General features: G+C 38.7%; 5 protein-coding genes across 18 annotated transcripts; 1 reads left to right on the forward strand and 4 right to left on the reverse strand.

Moving 5' to 3' along the window:
• Positions 1-105: 105 nt before the first annotated feature.
• On the forward strand, positions 106-14,798 carry LOC112561752 (sulfotransferase 1A3-like). Of its 9 annotated transcripts, none has more exons than XM_025234421.1 (7): positions 10,761-11,313; positions 11,521-11,657; positions 11,791-12,037; positions 12,681-13,007; positions 13,242-13,345; positions 13,657-13,873; positions 14,091-14,798. In XM_025234421.1, the coding sequence occupies exons 2-7, from the start codon at positions 11,655-11,657 to the stop codon at positions 14,198-14,200; spliced, it is 1,008 nt and encodes a 335-aa protein (XP_025090206.1). In that variant the 5' UTR covers positions 10,761-11,313; positions 11,521-11,654; the 3' UTR covers positions 14,201-14,798. The 9 variants fall into 9 exon arrangements, with proteins under 9 accessions (XP_025090211.1, XP_025090204.1, XP_025090212.1 ...); XM_025234422.1 differs by having other exon boundaries at positions 11,564-11,657; XM_025234423.1 differs by having other exon boundaries at positions 10,761-11,264.
• On the reverse strand, positions 644-4,081 carry LOC112561754 (sulfotransferase family cytosolic 1B member 1-like). Of its 2 annotated transcripts, none has more exons than XM_025234432.1 (6): positions 3,579-4,081; positions 2,929-3,193; positions 2,368-2,694; positions 1,973-2,076; positions 1,512-1,725; positions 644-1,048 (listed from the first exon to the last, which is right to left on the reverse strand). In XM_025234432.1, the coding sequence occupies exons 2-6, from the start codon at positions 3,164-3,166 to the stop codon at positions 939-941; spliced, it is 993 nt and encodes a 330-aa protein (XP_025090217.1). In that variant the 5' UTR covers positions 3,167-3,193; positions 3,579-4,081; the 3' UTR covers positions 644-938. The 2 variants fall into 2 exon arrangements, with proteins under 2 accessions (XP_025090217.1, XP_025090216.1); XM_025234431.1 differs by having other exon boundaries at positions 2,929-3,179; positions 3,579-4,078.
• On the reverse strand, positions 5,616-9,414 carry LOC112561753 (sulfotransferase family cytosolic 1B member 1-like). Of its 2 annotated transcripts, none has more exons than XM_025234430.1 (6): positions 9,212-9,414; positions 8,283-8,533; positions 7,644-7,955; positions 7,025-7,128; positions 6,451-6,682; positions 5,616-6,076 (listed from the first exon to the last, which is right to left on the reverse strand). In XM_025234430.1, the coding sequence occupies exons 2-6, from the start codon at positions 8,518-8,520 to the stop codon at positions 5,967-5,969; spliced, it is 996 nt and encodes a 331-aa protein (XP_025090215.1). In that variant the 5' UTR covers positions 8,521-8,533; positions 9,212-9,414; the 3' UTR covers positions 5,616-5,966. The 2 variants fall into 2 exon arrangements, with proteins under 2 accessions (XP_025090215.1, XP_025090214.1); XM_025234429.1 differs by having other exon boundaries at positions 9,135-9,408.
• LOC112561757 (sulfotransferase family cytosolic 1B member 1-like) lies at positions 13,697-18,628 on the reverse strand. 4 transcript variants are annotated; one of them, XM_025234441.1, is made up of 6 exons: positions 16,914-18,628; positions 16,427-16,753; positions 16,022-16,125; positions 15,673-15,868; positions 15,342-15,466; positions 13,697-13,816 (listed from the first exon to the last, which is right to left on the reverse strand). In XM_025234441.1, exons 1-5 carry the CDS (start codon positions 17,158-17,160, stop codon positions 15,357-15,359), a joined length of 984 nt encoding a protein of 327 aa, XP_025090226.1. In that variant the 5' UTR covers positions 17,161-18,628; the 3' UTR covers positions 13,697-13,816; positions 15,342-15,356. The 4 variants fall into 4 exon arrangements, with proteins under 4 accessions (XP_025090226.1, XP_025090225.1, XP_025090224.1 ...); XM_025234440.1 differs by lacking the exon at positions 13,697-13,816 and adding an exon at positions 14,634-14,769; XM_025234439.1 differs by lacking the exon at positions 13,697-13,816 and having other exon boundaries at positions 15,126-15,466; positions 16,914-17,168; positions 18,025-18,628.
• Positions 18,629-18,783: 155 nt separating this feature from the next.
• LOC112561760 (sulfotransferase family cytosolic 1B member 1-like) lies at positions 18,784-22,331 on the reverse strand. The gene is made up of 6 exons (XM_025234444.1): positions 22,190-22,331; positions 20,966-21,254; positions 20,253-20,579; positions 19,745-19,848; positions 19,431-19,617; positions 18,784-19,249 (listed from the first exon to the last, which is right to left on the reverse strand). The coding sequence occupies exons 2-6, from the start codon at positions 21,210-21,212 to the stop codon at positions 19,137-19,139; spliced, it is 978 nt and encodes a 325-aa protein (XP_025090229.1). The 5' UTR covers positions 21,213-21,254; positions 22,190-22,331; the 3' UTR covers positions 18,784-19,136.
• Between the last annotated feature and the right edge of the window lie 1,792 nt (positions 22,332-24,123).

The following is a 24,123-nucleotide window of genomic DNA, read 5'->3' on the forward strand; positions in this document are numbered from 1 at the left end:
TGTGTAGCGTGTTTCTGTCACGTGATTCTATGAATAGCGCACACTCACGTCATGTGACTCGTTCTGACATCACGGCTTTTATCCTGAACTGAATGTCGTCTGCTTTTGTTTGGCGATGAAATGACAGATGTGTGGTGCACGATGGGATGTGCTAAGAGGCTCGCAGCATGCTAGATCATCATAGGAGAGGCCGCCATCGATCCGCTGATCGCAGACTGTAGAGGTTGACCTTGATGACCTCGATCCGTTACCGCTAGAGCTCATGTCGTCTGCTGCTGGGCTTCTTTGTATCTCGTGGCCATTTGTGGGTCTGTAAACTTAATTGTTGTATGTATGATGAATATGTTTATATGCGATTCTGTCGGCAATGACAGGTCGTCTGTGTTCGCGATGTGTGTGTGTCGGCAATGAAAGGTCGTATGTGTTCCTGATGTTCGTGTATGTCACTGTATTTGTAGCGTGCGTGTGTCTGTGTATGTGTATGTGATGTTGTCTAAGATATGCGTTCCTGTATGTGTGACTGTGTCTGCGATATGCATAATTGTGGTGTTTGCGTGCATGTGCGTGAGTGTGTATGACGTTAGGGTTTCTTGTGTTTAATATTTAAAGCAAAAAGCAGCTTTATAAATAACAAAGCATAATATAAACCAGAGCTATTTTTATTACATGTTGTTCATGCCTTTTTTTTCCGAAACCGCTCTACCTGTAGTCCCGTGGCATATTATTCCACATAATATAGTGCCTCGGCCTTATCGGAAAATTTTATGAGGGTTGAAATGTTATCTATAAATCTTCAGATTACTAGTCACTCTTGACATCTATTGTTCACACCAGTAATATTGTAGCCAGCTATTAGTCACCGCCATCTGGAATACAGTAGCCACTGATCGCCATTTTAACACTCGAAATATTGCAGTGATGAGTCTGGATTTAGTTCTTTATGAGTACTGGAGGATGTAAGGAAGGCCTTCCATCTGCTTCTCTATGAATGGGTCAACTCTTTCACTCATAGCTACTGTAAAGTAGTTTTTCCAGTCGCCAATCTCTCCTGAAAATAAAAGAAGGAAAGACTGTATTACAGGCGATAGTTGTTAGGGGGACAGTTTCGTAGAGCATGTCTCAGGATCATTACTTCCAAACACGCAAACACACAAACACACTGAAGTAACACTAGAGGCAGACAAGCTCTTTTTCCAACCTTTTCTTCAGTGTCTGGTAATTTTGTGCATGTATGATGTTAAAATTTTCACTCTTTTTCTAACTTTAAATAGTTCCGAAATGGCTCAGATTATCACCGACCATGTTTAATGATTTCTAATCAAGTGATAAGACTGTCAACGGTCGAAATTTTTTTCTCTCATTTCTCTTCTCTCTGTGTGTTTACGAGCGAGCACTTAGTCATTGACAAATTGTGTGTTTAATTGATGTGCTTCAAACGATTTTAAACATGTGACTCAAAGCAAAAACAAAACAAAAATAGAAATCCTTTCTACAATATCGCGCCCTCTGACCTTTTCTGTAAGATCTTGAGTGTCTAGGTTTTCTTTGTTCGTCGCCATTGACTTCTCTGTTGGGATGATGATGAGGAGGATGGTCGCGGGTTTTGAACTCTGCATTCTTCTTCAGGTTCTCAAAGTTGCATGCCTCAGCAATGTCTTCACAAATCGCATCGGAAATGTCGATCTCCAGGAATTTTGCCAACTTCTTTACATTTTGTGCGGGGTTCTGAGAAGAATACAGGAATGAGGAGGTCATGTATGTTATTAAAGAATGGATTTTAGCTAGGGAATATTTCAAAATATATTTAAGCGTAGTGTGATTTAATACGCTATTATTCAAAGGCATTGCAGAAATTAAATCTACACTGACATTTCAGGTACATAATAAAAATAAAACATAAAAATAAAAAAGTAATAAGTAAAATTTCTTTAAATTGTGGATAATATTATTTATGGTTAAACTGTGAACTAACCTTTTTCATGTCTTCAAAAGACAGAGAAAGTATAGGTACATCTGGATTGTCTCGAGTGAATGCATACATTTGCTTCATGTACTCGAAGTAGTTGTCAAAGTGTACTGAAACAGGGAAATAACTCATGTGAGTAAAACTGCATCACTTAGAAAAATTACCTCCCTTAAATAGCGTAGTCACTGTGGCTAATCAGCTGTGAGCCTACAGAAAAATACACAGCAATACTTATAAAATGTAACTCGACAGGAGAAATATAATACAGCCATCAGCAAGAGAGAAAACATAGGAAGAATGTTATAAATGTAACTATAGTCGTGTGCCCTGTATTGTTTTAAAAGTTTAGTCACGTGAAACATGAATGAATCATACAGAAATATGCAGAAAACCATGCCCACACTTTCCGTAGAAGTACAGCTCCAGATAATCGCTGAAGACCATGTCATTGAACAAGTCGCCATCTCTTCCTTTCATGTGATGAAAATATGACACACACGAATCTTTGGGATTTCGGTACACGTGTAGCACCTTTGACCTTTTCTCCTTTATCTGCTTCCATGGTAACATGGAGAACGGTAGGTGTGAGTTGAACATCCTGGGGGAGGGGATTTGCTGTAGTTTGTCAAAGTCACTGAACTCCATCATCAACTGTTCCTTAGGACGACTGTCGTACTCGGCTGTGCCCCGCACCAGCATAGACAGCACCTCCCACAGCCAGTGAGTGCCTGGGAAGTTAATAAAATCGTTATTTTATAATCTTTCCCTTTTTCATAGTGGCATTCATCTAGAATGGTGGAATTAGTAGCTTTACCCCCGCATTAGAAAAATAATTGCTCCCTAGTACTCATTTAAAGGATGATCAAAAACGAGAAATAGAAGGGAGCCTATACGGTTTGCTGGGAAGGAGGGAAGAAAGTAGTAGGTCAAGCAGAACGACGACACGACAAGGACTCACGCACCTGCCTTAGGATAGGCGCAGAGGAAAATGTCGTCGTCACGGAGCTGCAGAGAACGAAGGTTAGCGATGTGAGTCTCCCAACTCGTCAATCGTGGACGTTTCGGGGGGAGTGCCCATCCTTCGAGGGTATAATTCAAAGGCCGAGGATCGTCTCCGAGAAAGTTCAAACTTCCAGTCTCGCCAATGAAAGCCTCAGATCCTGTGTCGTCTGCTAGCTTCTGCGGATTTTCTGACGCCATGTTGTTAGCTTCTCTGAAAGCAAGATTCTGCTGTCGTGTCCGTAATCATGGAAGTAAAATAACAAAATAAAGTCAAATAAAAGTTGAATATACAGAAAATATTTCTCATTTTAACTAGCCAAACACCTCGTGATCCACTTTTTACATCGGTACACATGCAGTAAACGATATGGTGAACTGTCGATAAACTACTAAACTTTTTATTACGAGGTTCATGTTTGCTGCACTCTTACACAGCAACTGTATCTGTCATGTCAGATTATACAAACAACATTACTATTTCCTCTTAGAATGTTTAACCCCTGACCTCTCATCTATAATGTTTCTGCTTTATGAGTTAAATGACAACATCCACAACTGAATGAATGTACACATGCGAAAAACACATTTTATCAAAGCTTTACGGTCATACCTGACTGACTACGGATAAAGAAGAAAAGGAAGTCCTCGAACACTTGGTCTTCAAGACTCCAGCGTCTGACTGTATATGCTCTGTGCTGTCTTCTGGTTAAAACTGTTTTCTGTATGATGGTACAGGTCTAGTCCTTGCCCACGGCAAACGTTTGTCACCGTTAACTAACCGACACACTCTTTAAATAGCGGGTCGTACTCAATGCTGACCTCAAGGAGATAATGATCTCTAATCAGGTTCTTACATCTCGTTATATCTCTAACTCTGTGAGATGATTATTTCTGCCTCAGCACTCTTGGCTGGATAATGAGGCTCGCGACAAGATTGCCGCCATTTTGAACTAATTATAAAGTGATCCTGAGTTATTTTGTTTTGGAGTATTCTAAATATAAAGTTATTTTTTCATTCGAGAATTTGTCATAAGCAAGAAAAAGAGTTGTGGGTTTTCTTGTGCTGAAAAGATCACCTTAACCCTCGTCTCTACTAATCCTAGGGTAAACAAACCCTCTGTCTTATTGAAGACATGTTCTACATGTATTTGGATTGGAGCACCCAGCGTATTTGCTCACGTGTTGTCAACAAGAACAGTTTCAGAAGTTAAAATTATGTTTATCTTCCTACTAGATTAAATTTGCTTTTACGTATATCAAGGTGAAGGCTCTGATTTGTGATAGAAATTTTTTTTTAATTCAGTAAGCACAAAGCATTGCCGTGAGAATATCACCCGATGTGATCTCAGGGTGGGACACATAAAAGCTGGCGGTTATAAAGCGGGTCTTTCACACGACGGGTAGGAATTTATGGGTGGGATAGTCGACTGGCTTACTGGAGGAACATGATTTTCTCCAGACAGAAAGTACACACTAAACGCTTAGCCTCAGAAAATAGTTTAGCATGTCTACAAGCGATGATGTAAAGATATCTTTATTTGCTCTACTTAATGTTGCATGAATTACTCTAAGGTCATGAACCGTTAGATGTAAGAGATTACTAATCAGCAAACAGCCCTCGGACAATTATGTTGAAAGATGTCGCTGCGTGTACTGTTATCTTCCGGGTAGACTTACAGATAGCTTCTCGGTCAATTCTCGGTTGTAAGACCTGGATCGTCAAGGTTCAAGCGAATCGTGCCACATTTCAACCCATGGCGGTCCAGACAGGTAGATGTCTATCTGGGAGACTGAGCTACATCTTCAACCTTACAGTCACGTGACGAGGCATGTTTTGACCCCTGAACTACGGCCGTCCACCCGTGATTTGTACAACTGACCATACTCGCTCTGTTCATGATGTAATTTCTTCGGGGAAAAGATTGAGCACTGCAACCACACTATTCTTTTTCATCGTGCAATAATCTCTCGACAGTCCGATAAAAAGAACCCAACACAAGAAATGTTGGACTAGAGTCACATACCTGTAACTGCAAGGTTTTATCGTAGATGGGATAAGACCCGAATAGCTTGAACTTTCCACCTGTTTGGGGGTTTGTTTGTTTTTTTAGAAATAATTTTAATGGTTTTTACACCTGACAACAAAGATCTCTCAAGGTGGCGGTGGTATTTAGTGGAGGTGGTGCTTTATTTCATTCGGAAGGAAATCGTAAGATCCCTGTTACTGAAACCTACTGATCCCTGATATGCGGAAAGGATTTCATAGTCTTTACTGCGCGTTTTTCCAAGATTAAGACCGCCCTCACCTTAAGCCTATTGACCTGAAAAAGGTCATGAGATGACCTGTACCCTTACATTACTGATAGTCCATGTCAGTATTAATGAGTTGTGATGAAGGATTGCCTGCATAACTCATCGCTGTATAAATATGTGGGCTGTGTGAATATTCTGGTTTATACGGACCGTAAATTATAACATGTAATTAATATATAATATTCAACATATAATAAGTTTAAATAGTATTTTCCCAGGTTCCTAGCTGAAAGTGCAGATCTGTACACAAATATTGAAACAGGAAGACAAGACACAAATTTCTGATATGTATTAATTACCAATATGGTGTATATTATAGAATCGCAAGATATGATCAGCATGAGTATAAATTTATTGACAAATTTAAAAACAAACACACACATACACACTCTACATGAAAAAGTCCTTAACAGCAAGCCAGAGAATGAACATACTGTCATCTTTATCATTAGAAAATCTGTCAACTAAATGAAAGGTCCCATTTATGGTATTTAAATATGTAAATCCGCATATATTCATTTCAGTCTTTGCCTCTAGTCTTGTCTAAGAATGTCATAGCCTGATGATCATCACTTGTGTCTGTTCTTGACATCTGGAATAATACAGTTTAATTATCACAACTTGTTTCTGTTCTTGACATCCAAGATACCACACGGAATTGTTAGTTCAGAGTTAGTTCGTGGCTTTAGGAGTATTGTAAAATGTAGGGAAGGCCCTCCATCTTTTCCTCTATGAGGGGATCCACTCTTTCGTTCATTTCTGCTGTGAAGTAGTTCTTCCAATCCCCGATTTCTCCTAGAAAAAAGTGAAGCAAAGATACTGTGGATTTTATACAAATGGATACATATTTTTTATTTCTTAATTATATTTTTACTCTCTCACACTCACACGCACGCACACACACACTCACACGCACGTACGCACACATTCATATATATATAAATACACAACATTTATTCACTCACTCCAACTCCCATATCCAAATTTATCTACCTATTGGTGGTTTTGCGCAAAGTATTTTGTTAATAGGAGTATGATTAGATTCTACCCTAGAATGTAACACCTCTTCACTTCAACTTTCATATCTTTCTTCGTGTTTTTGTGTTGAGAAGGCTTCTTTAAAGTACACAGGATTAAGAAAATTTCTGTAATTTGTCACCTTGTCTCACCTTTTCTGTAAGCTTCAAAGAAAGGTTTCTTCTTGTCATCGTGTTTTAAATCTCCATGGGAGGTAGGTGTTGAAGGAGGAGTTGGAGGATGAGGAAAAGGAGGATGTTTCTTAAGTTCCGCATTTATCTTCAAGTTCTGGAAACTACAAGCTTCGGCGATGTCTTCACAAATTTCATCGGAGAGGTCTGTTTCCAGGAATTTGGCCAACTTTTTCACGTTTTGTACAGGATTCTGAAAACTCAGGAAAAGAATACCCATTAAAACGATGAATTACTTGTAAATGTGTTTCTAAAAATTATCCTTTATTGTTTGGCTTGGCTGTGACTTGAGTGAGGTTTGTCTACTAAGTTTGTTATGACAGGAATGTTTGTATTTGTAATGTAACTTGTTCCTGGACGAAAAGTGTGGGCTTTTGGGATTATGACAAAGTCAGGTAAGCGTATACACAACCAAATATACACTGCTAAAACTCCTTGAGTATTATTTTCAAAATGATTTTGTCAATACTCATGTCGCAGGAAAATAATACCCTTACAAGTTCTGTGAATTATTTTTAAAAATCTGAAAATAAACCTTCTTCATGTCCTCAAATGACAGCGACAGAAAAGGTACGTCTGGGTTCTCCAGCGTAAAGGTGAGTACTTGTTTCAGATGTTCAAAATAATTGCCAGAGTCCACTGAAACATATTACAAAATTATAAAATTATTGGAAAATGAGCCAGATTTGTTGATATTCTGAATTTTTTGTTTATTTCCCACATGTCTATTTTCGATCCCTTGATCCTCTCCACGCCCCTACCCCCTCTCAAATAAAAACTTTGTGCTCAACTGAGAACACTCAGGCTTGTGTGCAGTTTCATGGTTAATATGAATGATATCGAAATTATTGTGGAAATAAGTGATTAAGTTATTCGCGCATTCGTTTATTCATTATACGGCCCATTGCTCTTTTATTTCTCGGTTAGTTATGTAAAGAATCAAGATTAGTATGCCTGTCATTTGATCATAATGCGAAAAGACGAAGGTAGACAGACATAAGCTGTTCAAGAAAAGATAAAAAGCAACACTTCAAGATTATAATTATGATGGAGATTAATAATAAAACAAATTAAAGAAAAATATCATGTTATTTAAGGAATACAGGCCACAATCATAAAATATGTTTTTTGAAAGCTCAACTATAAAGTCTCACTTTTTCCGTAGAAAAACAATTCAAAATAATCACTGAAGTCCATGTTTCTAAATCCCTTCATGTGATGATAATACGACACACACGAGTCCTTGGGGTTTCGGTACACGTGTAGCACCTTTGACTTCTTCTCCTTCATTTGTTTCCATGGTAACATAAAAAATGGCAGGTGTGAGTTGAAGATCCTAGGGGAAGGCGTTTGTTCCAGCTTCTCAAGATCGCTCATCTCCATCATCAACTGTTCTTTAGGGCGGTCATCGTACTGAGCTTTGCCCTGGAGCAGCATGGACAGCACCTCCCACAGCCAGTGAGTTCCTATGGCAACACAACACAATGTTTACACATCGATACATTCCTCTGTGATGTTTAAGTGTTTTTCATCAAGAAGACCTTAGCCAATCACCAGAAGCTATTTTTTTTTTTGTGTGAAAAATTCATGTAACAGTAAGACTTGGGACCAGACTATGAAGATCTGAAGGTACAGCAGTGTATATATATATATCAACCTTTGCCAGTAGGTAAACCGGTGTAGTATTCTCACAATAAGACTAAAGGATGCAAGAATTGATAAAGTGGTGGAATCAAGACAGCGAGATAAAAGAAAGAAAGAGGAAATGACAGGTGAATCAGCAATGCCCCGACCTGCTTTTGGGTAAGCAAGGAGAAAGATGTCATCGTCACGGAGCTCAAGTGAACGGAGACCTGCGATGTGAGTCTTCCAGTTCGTCGAGCGAGGACCTCTCGGAGGGAGGTCCCATCCTTCGAGAACATAGGGCTTATGTCGAGGGTCGTCTCCGGGGAAGGACATGGTTCCAGTTTTGTTTGGCGCAGAGTCTGATTCAGTGTTTTCTGCCAGCTTCTCGGGTTCTTCTGTCGCCATTGGCTTTTGTTCTCTAAAAAAAAAGTCAGTAGAAAGCTTTTTTTATATAAAATTATAATTAGGCCAATAAGCTGAATCAAAGATGGTTGTCTTTGGCAACAGTTGCTCTTGTCAGTATCTGGATTATTTATTGGTTCAAGCTAGTTCTTTAGTAAAGATGAATGTAAAAGCAGTCCTTACAAGTGTACATAAAAACTTAATCCTCAGACGTATGTAAAGCTCTTGTTATTTCAGTGTGGAATAGTTCTACAAAATATCACTGTATTATCTTTACAAAAAGTCAGCAGTCAGTGTGCAGGTAAACTTCATCACATCTTCACAGCTAGTGTTGACTCAAACTGTAACTGTTAAGCCCGACTATCAGCAGTAACCTTTTGAGCTGCACGACAATTCCTTGGTTTGGGTAACTCTGTCGGGTGGATTGGGGTAAGGGGCGAGTCACTGCAGTCTGACTTACCACAAATGGCATCATATCATGGCTAAGATATAGTCTTTGAATACTTTATCCTTGATTTTCTCATCTGAAATGTTTCTTTTCTTTGACCTTAATGACAGTATCCATTAATTAACAAATACCAAAAGGGAGAAACGCTTTAGCAGAACTACTGTCATACCTGGCAGACTGATGATGAACAAATAAACAAACAAACAAACAGCCGTTCAACTGATCTTCAAGACGCCGACAGCTTACAGTATTCTCTACTCCAGTCTTTTCTCCCCCCTACAAAGTCCGGTATCCTCAAGATGGTAGAAGCAATTGTTTTGATGCGAATGCACTTGTTCCTCCACTGTAGACGTTTGACATTTGTTTGTTAGCCAGTCAGCAAGTGCAGTTTAAATAGTGGCCCTTACTCCACCCCATTATTCAACTCATCACAGAGATAATTTCAGGTCGACAACTAACGACTGTTTGTCTGTAACTCTGGGTCTGTGGCGACTATTTCTGAACCAGGCCTCGTCTGTGATAGGGTGTAATCTCTAATATGTTAATGAGAATTGCAATTACAATGTGATTAATCATAATATAATTTTCCCCACAGATATTCTAATTTTTTATTAATTTTTTTAATATTCTTTATCATCTGGCTTCGAGAAATGTGTTTTTGGGGAGTAATACGCCGTGGTGGAAGCTTTGATCTTCTGCGAAAAAAATTAAATAACGAGTAGTTATAAAAATAATTTTATTTGAAGTTGATCAAAATAACATGAACATATAGGAGTAAAATAATCTGGCGATTATAGGATAGACTGACAGATGTCTTTATCTTTCTGCCAGTTACAGTGTTGAGGTGGAGACAAGTCCCTTGTCGTCTGCTCTGTCATTTCCTTCACCCTAATGTCATTGTGATGAGAGGGTCAACACTGTTGTTGTGGTGATACAAGCCAGTAGGATGTTGACCATTGAGGTATACTCTGCTGCACTCCAACCCACAAGGACAGGGGCTCGTCAGGAAAACTGATCTTCATCTTCAACTCGTCAGTCACGTGACACGACACGCGTTGACCCCGATGCATGTCATCACATTGGACTGCAGGCTGACGGTGTCGAATGATTTCTTTACCCGGTCTTTGCTCATCTTGTTGTTAGTCGGCTGCTTAATGATTTCCAGTCAAGTGATAAGACTGTCGAGGAAATGAAATTGTTTGGTGCAGTCATGCGCAGTCGCAGCTTACATGTCTTCATGGCTGATCTTCGTTTTTTCATTACTTAAGCAGTTTGCAAACCGGTTCGTAATTGAAACACGTGTGAGAATGGGTTGCAAACAATCTAGTCACGTGACTGTCGGGTTGAAGATGTAGAACAGTTTACCTGACGCCCCTCCGTCTCTAAACCGCGAGGGGTTAGAATGTAGCACAGTTCGTGTTCACCTCCGCGGCCAACTGTTTCCCTGGCTTGTGTAACCGCCAACGGTGTTGACCGAGAACCCCCTGACCCCGCCTTCCTGCCTCTCGATGACGTCATGAGAGTAGAGGTCAGGGGGCAGGAAGTAGAACAGAGCAGACAGAAAGTACATGTAAGTTGTTTCTCCGTCACTTACCAGCTAATGCTGTCAATTATGCAGCATTCAAACAATTACCATGCTGCATTTCGACACAGATTATTTGTACTACAGTAGAAAAGGGATAAAATATGTACTTTTGTCGAATAGTGTTTAAACAAAGTAGCAAGATAGATATTCATTTAAAACTGTCCAATCAAGTCGAATGAAATAAAAAAAACTATTTCTAACCTGGAATTTTCTGAATGCGTGTATTTATAAATTCTTCTCATTGTAAACAGTTGAGATGTTGAAGGAGGGGTGGGGAACATCAGGTGATATTCTCATATTCTCATCTTTTCTGTCTTCTAGCAAACTCATTGAGTGAAACAAACAATCTGAATCGGGAATATTCGCTGAGAGGTGGCGGGCTCACCCACAAGGGAGATAACAATGTTAATTAACTGTTATCATTTCAAAATGGCGGCGGGCTTCTCAAGAACCTCTTACAGATTGTATGCCTAGGACAATAGAGTGCTTTTTCAGATATGTTCCTGCCACAGAGCTAGAGTTTCAATGAACTATTAATTATCGTCCTGAGAGGATTATTTCCGTCAGGTCTCCCGCCTGAAGTATACACCACTAGTTAAAAACATGTGATCATTAGCTAACGGGTACAGACTGGGTTTTCAACTTATCTGTTTGCATAAAGTGTGAAAAAGTTCTCAGTGGGCAGAGACTGGATGAAGAAATTACCTGTTAACGGTTTGAAATCAGTTTGTCAAACGGTTGTTTCTCTGGCAGTTGTGCCTCGGTATGACTGCAGCACTGTTTAAACTTTGTCTCCTGTGTTTATAATTGTTTATTTGTAGATATTGTCATTAATATTGAGCCAAACTGCAGCTAAGATTTGAGAGCTTAAATATTTCAGAAGAAATATAGTTACATCACAGTCATTATGTTCGTGGTAAATGTGTGACTGGAATTACGATCAGGGTAGTGTATTCTGGTATGTTCTTAGACTGCTTTGATCAAGTACAAACTACATGTACCCGTGTCACCAGGCTAAAATTGAACAAACGGTAACGACTTCAGTGCACCAGCTCTGGTTTCTGCTTCAGGAGTACATGAGTTCTTTAAGACTGAAATGAAATCATGGTAAGACTGGGATTTACTCTCCTCCTAATAGCTTTCATGTGGGGTGAATAGAACACAGTACTAGCAACCACCCGACAAACCTTTAGCTCATTAGTTCCGATTTTACACACACGACATCGAACGATTCTTTCAGGAAATCAAAATGGCGGCGGAAGAGCCACAGAAGCAGGTGGACGACACTTTGTCTGGAACCACGCCTGGACAGGCTGGAACTTTGAACTTTGTAGAAGGTGAAACTCAGCCTGTGAGCTACATTCTGGAAGGATGGGCTCTCCCTCCAAAGATGCCCCGCGTGACGAGCTGGGAAACTCACATCGCAGGACTTCGCTCCCTTCAGCTCCGTGAAGATGACATCTTCCTCTGTGCTTACCCCAAGGCAGGTTGGTGCACCCTTTGTTTGAGGCAAAGTTGTATTGCATTATGGGTACGTTTCCTGTTCTTAGTGTATTCTTCTCTTTGGCTTTTCTTAAAGGTCACTTTACTTTTCAAAATTATGATAAGATCATGAGAAAGTTTACTGGTTGACCAGTGCTTGAAGGCAAATGTTGATAAATATTATGGCTAAAATTTATGTCGAGACTGAAGCCTGTGTACATTTTCTCTTTTTGGTTTTGTTTTGCCTTTGTTTGTTTTTCTGTTTTGTTTGTTTGTTTGTTTGTTTTTTTGTGGTTTTTTTGTTGTTGTTGTTTTTGGTTTTTTTGTGGGGGGGGGGTTGTTTGTTTTTTGGCGTTTTGTTTGTTGGGGTTGGTTTTTTTTGTTGTTTCGTCTTGTTTTTTGGTTTTTTTTCTCTGTTTGTATGTGTGTGTGTGTGTGTTACTTAACAGACAGCTCATAGTTTCTTCTTAATGAGAATGATTCAGTAGTAAGTAATGAAGACCGAAGACAATACAGCATGGCATCGTCTCATGGTTAGATATAAAATTACAACCACATTACTAAATGAACCAAAGAAAAATACTTCAAAGGTCACAGAAGAATGTCAGAAGAATGTATCATTGTGTAAACATGTTTACGTTGCCATAGGAACTCACTGGCTGTGGGAAGTGCTGTCCATGCTGCTACAGGGCAAGGCTCAATACGATAACCGTGTTAAGGAACAGTTGATGATGGAGATCAGCGACCTAGACAAACTGGAACAAACGCCTTCCCCTAGGATCTTCAACTCGCACCTGCCATTTTTTATGTTACCATGGAAACAGATGAAAGAGAAGAAGTCAAAGGTGCTACACGTGTACCGAAATCCCAAGGACTCGTGTGTGTCGTATTATCATCACATGAAGGGATTTAAACACGACATATTCCACAACATGGCCTTCGATGAGTATTTCGAACTGTTTTTCTATGGAAGATGTGAGTGACACAGTTTGTAAATATTTTGTTTAATGCTATTGTTACCGCTTCTCTCCCTTTTTTAAATAATTAAGTCTTTTTTCTATCAAAAGGTTTTATTCTGTTTTAATATTTTTCATGTTCTTTCTTCTGAGATTATTTGTATTTGGTTTGGAATGGTTTTAACAATATTTATCCTTCACTTTTTAACGCAGTTTTTATCATGTTTATGATGGAAGGAAGGAATGTTTTCAGTGCACTTTGACAACTATTTTGAGCATCTCAAGCAAGTACATAAATTTACTCAGGAAAATCCAGATGTGCCACTGTTGTCTCTGTCATTTGAAGACATGAAGAAGGTTAGTCTTTCACCTTAAAATGTTTACTTAGTCAGATTAAAATAGTAAGAAATAGACTTCTGAAACATGAATATTGACAAAAACTCCTTTTCAATTTTTTTTTCATCTCTGTGAGGATTTTAAGTGGTCATCTTTTTACTTGTCTGCTATAGTACAGAAGTAGCTACCTGTCAATCTTTATGCTTTATATTAAAATTATCTGTCACACAAGGTTGAATTTTTTGCTCTTTTCGTGTCAGAACGAGAAAAGTAAACAATACTAATATGCTGTAGAACAGTTTTTATTCCTTGGTATTTTGTTATTGTTTTAGAATCCTGTAGACAATGTGAAAAAGCTGGCCAAGTTCCTGGGCATTGACCTCCCAGACACAGTGTATGAAAACATCGCCGAGGCTTGCAGCTTCCAGAACTTGAAGCGGAATGCAGAATTCAAAACACGTGATCCTCCTCCTCCTCTTCCTCATCCTCCACCTAAAGATGTCATCGGCGATGAAAAGGACCATTTGTTCTTAAGAGCTTATAGGAAAGGTGAGACAACATGTTAAATAAAAAGCTTTTTAATATTCTCTGAAGAAGAAAAATGTTGATCTTTCCAAGAGAAAGGTGGGGGAATGAGCAAGTACAAGAGAAGTGAATGTGAAAGAGATAATGAAGGAAATGCATAATGGGGGACTCAGCAAAGAAAAAAAAGCTTATTCATGTATGTAAAAAAATTACAATATCTGCTTTCTTATTTTATTTGTAGGAGAAATCGGGGACTGGAGGAATTACTTTACAGAAACCCTGAACGAGAGAGTGGACCCTTTCATAGAGAAGCAGATGGCGGGACTTTCCTACATTATGCAATACTCGTGATGCTGAGAACCGACTGAGTTCATTTCCTCTGAGGTCAAAAACAGACGCAAGCAGGGACCATCAGGCTACAATATTCTTTCAAGATTCAAGATTCAAGATTCAAGATTTCTTAAATTAAAATGTCACCCTTGAAGGAATATTGAGATATTCGAAAAAGATGCAGATATATCTACCTTCAGACATATTCTTATCTATCTTTATATACAATATCTCTCACTCATACCCACACACCCACCATCCACACAGACAAACATATTTCACTGGTCGGTTTATAATAAATAATAAAATAGCTTTCCAAAGCAGCTAAGGACTGTGATATCACGGTAGTTATTTGGATCACTTTGTGTTTAAACGTTGGTGTTATAATACCTGTTGCCCATTCTGTAGGAACATAACCTGTTGCCTTTGGCTGTGAGAGATTTTTAAAAATCCATTTATTGTTGTCACAAACAAAACTCGACTACAGATGTACAAAGAAAGTGTAAAACTCGGTATCCACTTGATTGATCCAGTGTAGACTACTGTCTGATGAGTTTGTAATCCTACTTGTGGAGTTTTCTTCTGACAATCTGAGAATAAAAGTTATGTTATTTTTAAATTTTGATGTTGACATTTTATGATTTAGACATCTATGTTGCATTTGTGTGTACAATTTAAGTATTGAGATGCTTGTGTTGTCTTTCTTTTATGATGCCTGTCTTTGCGCTCAGGGGTTATCTCTTGCTAAAATGCTCTTTGCTTGAAAGTTTTCGTTGCTTTTACAATTAGGCTTAAAAATCATTCTTTATTCTGAGGTTATATATATATTCTTGCAATTACTTAACCAGTCTACTGCCATCTGTTATCTATCATTTGGAACCTACTTCACTATTTAGCATGTAAGTAAACACACACACACAAAAGAAATGAGCCTTACATAGGTATGTCCTGTCCAGCATCATCAAAAGTTTAATAACCTGAGACCAGGTTTCTACTAAATCTTACTTTTGTCTCTTCCACACAGGAGCAATGAACAATAAAGACGCGAAAAAAATAAAAGAAACATTAGAGATGAACCACACTGGGTAGTCACTTGAACAAATAGATTCCCGAGTTCCATTTTGCAGATTACAAGTTACACAAATACAAACAAGGTATTGACCTATGATTGCAAACATTACGAGTACTGCAGGCCGTAAGGAAGTCCTTCCATCCGCTCTTTAATAACGGCGTCCATCTTCTCGCTCATGGCCACTGTGAAGTAGTTCTTCCAGTCTCCTATTTCCCCTGGAGCATCAGTAAATGATCTTCAGAATTATTTCAAATGTTCGCATACACACACACTCGTTCTCTCTCTCTCTCTCGCTCTCTCTCTCTCGCTCTCTCTCTCTCTCTCTCGCTCTCTCTCTCTCGCTCTCACACACAGAAAAAGAGAGTAGCACTTCAATTTCTCATAAAGATACGTTTCCATCTAAACAAATAATAAAACATACCTTTTCGGTAAAATTCAATGCGAGTTTGTTTTTTCTCCTTATTTTCATTTTCTGGATAATCGCACCAGACTTTTTTAATTTCAGCTCCTTTCTTCAATTTCTTGAAGCTGCAGGCGTCAGCGATGTCTTCACAGAGTTTGTCGTCCACGTCCACTTCCAAAAATGTGGCCAAACGTTTGATGTTTTCAGTCGGACTCTGAAAGATTTTTAAAAATCGCAACACTTGAACCTAAAAATATTTAGATATTTTTAGTAGATGCATGATTAATAATACTTGTTGGACAGATACATTTGACTGAAGTATCATATTGTAAAAGAATACTAAGGCTGAATACAAGTGTCATCAAACCTTCTTCATGTCTTCAAAGGACAGTGACAGTACGGGTACATCAGGGTTCTCCTGTGAAAATGTAGTAAACTGCTTCATATGCCAGAAGTAATTGTCCAGGGGTACTGAAACAAGATTTTCTTGTACGAGTTTATTTTTATCTTGTTTTGTTAAGTGTCTCTATTTCGCACAATCGTTTTTCTACTTCTGTGCCTGTCGGTGTTTTTAAAAAAATTAGTGATTATTTCTGTACTTCTTTCTTTGTACAGAAGATTATCATCTCACATACCGTTCTTTTCTGAACAAAAATTTATTTGTAAAATATTATCGCCTTAAGTCTTATCTGTTACACTATACATTATTTCAATCTAGACAATTTGACTAATAAAGATATAAAAACCCAACAAAGGCAAAAAGGATACAAACATCTTCCAGAGAAGAACAACTCGCAGAAATCGTTGAATGCCATGTCGTGAATTGGAGTATCATCAAAGACATTCAGATGGTGGTAGTAGGACACACAAGAATCTTTGGGATTTCGATACACGTGTAGAATCTTTGTTCGTTTCTCCTTCATCTGTTGCCATGGCAGCATGTGGAAAGGCAGATGTGAGTTAAAGATTCTAGGTGCCGGAGTTTTCTCCAGTTTGTTAAGGTCAGTGAACTCCACCATGAGTTCCTCCTTGGGGCGACTGTCATACTCGGCCTTGCCCTGCAACAACATGGAGGTCACCTCCCACAGCCAGTGAGTTCCTGCAAAATAATTAACTCGTGTAAAAGTGTTTAAATCGTCTACACTTAATATGGATTTGATCACTGAGATATATGTGGAACAGTTTGTTGTGTGTTGTGTTTGTGCTTGTCCCTGGATGATGCTGAGAGAACTAGGGATGAAGATGGTGGATTTACTCACCTGCTTTGGGATAAGCAAGAATAAACAGGTCATCGTCTCGAAGCTGCATTTGTTTGAGGTCATCAATGTGGACATCCCAGCTCGTCGACAGGGTGGGTGGTGGCATCGGATAGAAGGCGAAACCATCGAGGATGTAGGTGAAAGGTCGTGGGTCATCTCCCAGGAAGGTCATAGTTCCCGCCGACCCGCTGCGGGCAGTGGCCTCGCCATTTTCAACTGCTGCAGTCTGCACCGCTTCCGACTCCATAAACCTGTCTTAATTATCGCTAAAACAGATTTTACACTTTGATGGATTCCTATTTTCGCTTGATAACAAATAGTTTTTATTTTAAGTGAAATGATTGAAGAGTTCTTTTAAACAAGCTGATAATAAAAATTTTCTTACATAAAGATAAAGCAAAACACTTTGCTAGAGCAGGACTGTTATCGTCTCTGGCCAAAAAAAAACTTGCCTCAATTATCGCAATTATCCTGATTATGACAGAGGCCCAACTTTTTGACTTGGTGATATCTTTTTATAATCGGTGTTCAATGTTCCCAGTCATACAGAGTTGAAGTTTCAGCTAGACAGACCAGTCCAATTTGTTACAATTTTTATTTGCCTTAATCTTACTATGGTCAAGTTTTGAGATGATGACAAGTGAGAAATATGTTTCTAATAACAAACTTAACTCCTAATTCAAAAAGCCATAAAAAGTATTTTGTGTCTTTATCGTATTGTCCTGGGTAATTTTTGTTTACTGTTCTGTTAGGTGCAAGGTTTTTCTCATGTGTATTTGTCTGACGAAGGTTGGTCTCTCGGTATCTCAGGTTTCAAAGATATATGTAACTAGTTTAAGCAATTGTGTAACAAGCTGGATATTAAAGAGTTGGTATTATGAATGAACTTCTGTTTCGTACATGTCGCATAACGGTTAGAAAAATTCCGGTAATATTACTTGATTAATTGTTACAGTGGGTATAGTCCAGAAACACCCAAGTTGAACATCAACGGTAAACTTTTTATATAATCGAAAATATAATACTTTTTAAGCATGAGTTAAAAACATACCACCCACAAGTTAGCACAGAAATATTGGTGTAATCTATTCTTTAAGATAGAAGATCTTACCTTGAAATCGACTGACTACCCTGGTACGAGCTACCCTTGATGAAGTGGCAACTGAATCACCACAGATGAAAATAAATCATCAAATGAGTTCAGCGATAAGCTTGGCCTCGCGAGCTAAAGGACAGCACACGCTGCACGCTCGTGGATTTTTTTTTTTTTTTTGTGGTAGCCCACCCCGTCAACCCTCTTTTTTTCTCTCTCTCTCTCTCTCGGCTTTGAATGGTGGGATTGAACTTGACACGTTGCACAATGCGTGAGCGTGTGAGCCCAGCGCCAGGCTCAGTGCTCAAAGACTTTATACAACTTTGTTAACCAAAACTTATGAAAGTTTACTAAATGTTGTATGAAAGTCAGATCATACAATAACTGTCGGCACTAGGTCATTTGACACGTGCGTGGGCTTCATTACTTTTGTCAATGAAGTATGTGACAGATTTATTTTTACCAGTCCAGTACACTTTCAAATACATTTTATGGTTGACCCCAGTCTGTTTTATAATTCTGAAAGAGAATGCATGGAGCACCGTATAATGTATGGCCTCGCTACAAGAATGGCGGTTGGTCGTCGATTGACTATCTTTGTACAAATCCCTGTGTGCTGCGTGTATTTCTGTGTACATGTGTATGAGTGAGTTGATTTGGTGTGCGTTTGTATGTCAGATATCCTTGTATGTGTGTGAGAGAGAAATACAGAGAGATTTTAAATGTAAGAGAAAGATATTTGCGTTGGTTAATATGTAGGATGAAAAGAAAGTAGGATTCCGCTATGTATTTAATGTCGCACACTTTTTGCCTTGTACAGATGTAAATTTAAAGAGCTCTTCTTCTCTATTTCCTCTCTATCCAAAATTTCAATCAGACGCAAATTTAGGTTGCAGAATGTTTCTAGCAGTTGCAATTCTGGAACATTTTCTAGCTCAGATAGCATGGAATAGTTTCGATTTTTCAAAACAAAAAAAAAAAGTGCAAAGAAAGTTTTTTTATCCCTCCATTACAAAAAAAAAACTTTTGGACACTTGGAAATCGATGGTCTACCTAGTAGTCTATTATTATTGTTACTACTACTGGCAGGAAAAACATTGCAGGAAAAAAAAGAAAGTTTGTCTTGGCGATTAATTTGAATATTGGAAGCTGTAAGGAAGTCCTTCCACCTGCTCCTTAATAACGGCGTCCATCTTTTCGCTCATGGCCACTGTGAAGTAGTTCTTCCAGTCTCCTATTTCCCCTGGAACATCAGTAAATTATCGACAGAATTATTTCAAATGTTCGCATAAAAAAAGTACAAATGGACACAATACGACATTGGAAGCAGACTCACACATACAGGCGCGCGGGCACACACAAGGACACAAACTTGACGATTTTTTTCATTTAATATTTTTCTTTCAGAAAACCATGTAACTGACCTTTACGGTAAAATTCAGGAGGAGGCTGCTTCCGCTCTCCAATTTTCAGGTCACGCCAGGGTCTTTTCAGGTCAGCTCCTTTCTTCAAGTTCTTGAAGCTGCAGGCTTCGGCGATGTCTTCACAAAGTTTATCTTCGATGTCCAATTCCAAAAACTTGGCCAAACGTTTCACATTTTCCGAAGGATTCTGGAAGAAAACGGCAACACGTGAACTTAAAGGGGTTTCAGTAAGTGCTGCTGATATATATTCAAATTTTAACAGTTTTTTTGGAATTGAATACTTTTAGCTTGATGATGATGATGATTAACGATACCTTCTTCATGTCTTCAAACGACAGAGTCAGAACTGGCACTTCTGGATTCTCTAGTAGAAATGTAGTCACCTGTTTCATATGCCAGAAGTAGTTGTCTAAGGGCACTGAAACAATATGTATATGCACTAAATAATTATTTTTCACGTTTATTCAACGTGTGCGTTTTTGTTTTGTTTTGTTTTGTTTTGTTTTAATAGATTCACACTGTCATTTGCTGTGTTTTTCTTTTTCTGTCCTTTTCTCTTTGCACAGTATGACTTTTAAATGATTATCTTCCTTTCTCTCTCCTATGTCTAAACTCCCACTTGTTCGGTAGACATCTCATCTAGCTCTAGAAAAAATACAAAAATGATCAACTGGTAGATACACACCGTTTTAGAGGAGCCTGAATTGTTTTAATTCATTTACTGCTCCGTAATTGTTTTCAAATATATTACAGTGTATTAAATTAAGCATATTTTTTCAGCCCTAATAATTTGTCTAGAAACTGATCAGAAACAATACAAACACTTTCCGAAGAAATACAATTCGCAGAACTCGTTGAATGAGAGTTCAGGTATGGGGGTGGTGACTTGTGCTTTCAGGTGGTGGTAGTAGGACACACAGGAATCTTTGGGATTTCGATACACGTATAGAATTTTTGTTTTTTTCTCTTTCAGCTGTTGCCATGGCAGCATGTAGAAAGGAAGATGGGAATTGAGGATCCTGGGTGATGGCGTTTTCTCCAGTTTGTCAATGTTGGTAAACTCTATCATGAGTTCCTCTTTGGCACGGTTTTCATACTCGGCCTTTCCCTGTAACAGCATGGAACACACCTCCCATAGCCAGTGAGTGCCTGCAAGTTGTACAAATATATTGATAAGGAGAGACTTCTATCATTATCAACTGGATACACGATTTAACTTCTGTGTTTTACATTGATCACTACTTTTGTGGCCATAATCAGTATGCTTGTTATTACCATTACTTTTTATCTGAGGTCTGTCTTGATCCCACCGATATTGAAAGCGTCTTCTGTCTACGAAATACCATTGAAGTAATGACTGTAATGAAATATTTTGCAGATGATGCAAGCATGTTTTTTTAGCGATAAAGGACCAAGCTTTACCCTATGAACTCATTGTCTTTTATAACTACGGTCCCAGGGTTCAAGCGACATCAACAGAGTCGTTTCCCATGACAACTGACTCTACCTGACTGCTCACGGCCCCAGGAACTCACCTGCCTTAGGATAAGCACAAATTAGCATGTCGTCCTCTCGAATTTGCATGCGTTTGATGTCATTTACATGGACATCCCAGCTGGTGGATAGTGACGATGGAGGAACTGGCATGAAGGGGAAGCCATTGAGGACATAGGTGAAAGGTCGAGGGTCATCTCCCAGGAAGGTCATAGTTCCCGCCGTCCCACAACGAGAAGTGATGTCGCCATTTTCGCTTTGTGGTGTTTGAGGACTTTCCGACTCCATAAGCAGGTTTTATTTCTTAAATGTGCAGAAATGGCTTTTATTCTGGTCAAAGAGAAATTATTATACTCACACTGATTATACAAATACTAAAACTTAATGCTGATGACTAATCTTTTCTAAACCTAGAATTTTCTCGTAATGAGGTGATGAGCTAATTTCAGTGCGGTAATTGTTAAAAGGATAATCTTGAATTACGTATTTCAGTAAAGAAATTATCAAAACAGATAAGTGAAGTGTAGATGGGTCTGACGATGGATGTTCCTTTATGATGTAAAGGGTCAGATAAAAAAAATATCGTTTATCACTGCACTGGTAAGTCTGTATGAACTAACACCAAATGTCCCTTTCACAACAGCACTAAACTGTAATAATAAGCAACTTTTAATTTTTCATTTTTACACAGGAAGACATGATGCTCTTAATCAGAATATCATACTAAACCTAACCTTCACTACAAAATAAAAGGAACGGTTGTACCTGCAATTTTCTAACAGACTTTCACACCTTCAGCGGTTCTGTCAAGCTTAATTAATCAAGGATAATTAAAAAAACAAAAATTTATTTCAGATCGCTATCACTATTATCTGATGGGAGATTGACTTAAAAAATAAACCCGATCTACGGCTTGTTGTGTGGTATGAACTTCATTATCATGAGACATTTTTTGACTGTAGTCTTTCTTTTTTTTTTCTTTTTCTTAGTCGACATGATATCTGGATCAGGTATAATAAGGAAACAGAATCAAAAGTTTGCATGTGCCTCTATGTCATCTGGAAAGACAATCGATGCCAATGATCTTCTGACAGGAAGGGTTACCTGGCAGGTCAACTCTCTTCACAAGTATTAGCAATTAGCCAAGACTAGCAATCAGCAAAGCCCCAGTCACATTACAATCGAGCATATAATTCAAATATTAATTAAATTAATTAATATAAAATAAATGCAACTGGACAATTATGGAACTTTTGTAACCTTACCCGCTTAGAAAGTGCTTCGATGAAAAGACCGGTAACTGCTTCAGTAGATTGACACCTCAGTAAATTAATTAAGTGATGAGTTCATCACAGTAGCATTGAACAAAAGCAGGTTCTGTGCAATGTCACTGGTGGTCTTTTATCTAATCTACTTTTTTCTCAGGCTGATAGAGCAAAATAATTATTAACAATTTGGCTAGTGTTCAAAAAGCTTATCACAAATATGACTAAAGTACATTGTTGTATTTTTGTGTTGACTACTATAACTCCAGTATTGTTGGCCTTCCTGACTTTGCCGTCAATATTTTCTAGTCCACGTGTTCAAATCAGTGCTGTCGTCTCAATTTCCGTAAGAATAAAACTGATCACGTGACTCCTTTGCTTACTGCACTCCACTGGTTCCACTTTTATAAGTGTCTTAATGGCTCTGCCTCCATCTACCTACTTACCAAACTCACTTCATCTCCACACACCGCCTATATTCGCTTCTTATTCTCTCAGGCCTTGCATTCCTTGGACCTGACTTCGTATACTTGGTCTTCGTTCCTATTCTGTCTCTGGTCCTCTTTTTGAAATAAACTGCCTCTCCTCTTTCAGAAAGCATCTAAAAACTTACTGTTTTCTCCTCCCATGTATATTTGTGTGTTCATGAATTGTTGTATCAAGAATGGGTACTTCATAAATACATGTTTAACCTTTTGTATTGTTTGAAATGTCGTTTGCATTTCGTGCATTTGTTTAGCCCTGTCCATGGTGACCTGTCCTCTCGGCGCCCTTTACCTCATTATTTATGTCATAACCCTAAAAAGCGAGACCCATAGCAAAGCAAACATTTATTTGTTGCGGTTTGTTCTTGTTTGTAATCGCATTGCATGACCTCACCTGTTGGCTGGTGTTTGTCTGAGGCTCTGAATCTCGTCTGAGGGTGAGAGCAAAGAAGAGAAACTTGGGCAGGACCAGAGCATGTAGTATTTGCAATCTTGTTTTTCGTGATTTACTTGTTTGTGTGTCGTCTTGTGTCTTGTGCGTGTCTTTATTTTCTTCTTTCAATAAAACTTGATATCTGTATTGTCTCTGTGTTAAGGGACTAGATGATGCACAGTGAGAATTTGAATAAACAAGAAAGCAACAGGACAGCATGAGAGAAAAGACACATAACTGAGAAAAGTCCTCCACAGTTATTTCTTCCTCTCTCGCATACCTAAGTATATGACACGAGCAAATGTGTGATAATATGATCAACAATCCCCTCCATACAGGCAACCACTGCGTCTGCAAACAGAAACCCACGTGACCTCAGCACGACAAAAATGCACTCCATGACTTCCTCTACTCCTCTGCTCTTCCGCGCCTCTCCAGCCTGCCCTAGCTGCCCTACTTTTTCAGGGGTAGGGGGTTGTTTGCTAGTGTCCCAGGGTCCGACCTCGGAGCACGCGTGCTTTTCTCTCCATGTGACACCTAGTTACATATAATAGAGTGTTTGACAGCATGCGTGTACGAAAATCATTATATATATATAAATCAGGATTATGCCAAGATCATGAACGGCAGAAACAACAGACGAAGGCCCATCCCTATGACATTTTTCTCTTACACTTAAATTACCAATTAAAAACTATTTATCTATTTTAACAATATAACCCACAACTCAAACAAAACCTCGAATCTGTGGAGTATGACAATAATTAACAACACGACAGCTTCGTTTGAACTTTTTTAAAATCGTTCTATCAGTTGTTTAACTCCGGACTTGTAGTCTTACACAAGCTTATCTCTGTTTATTGACGGCATTCATGCTGATAATAGACTCACAAAGGCGATCCTCTTTCAAAGAAAAAAACATTTTCTGGGTACAACGTGTCTGTGAATCGGAATAGCAGACGACAAGCTGGCGCAGCAGAACGAAAATGCATGTCACGTGACCACCTTGCCGCGTG

The sequence above is a fragment of the Pomacea canaliculata genome, linkage group LG4 (assembly GCF_003073045.1).
Source record: "Pomacea canaliculata isolate SZHN2017 linkage group LG4, ASM307304v1, whole genome shotgun sequence".
Lineage (NCBI taxonomy): Eukaryota > Metazoa > Mollusca > Gastropoda > Architaenioglossa > Ampullariidae > Pomacea > Pomacea canaliculata.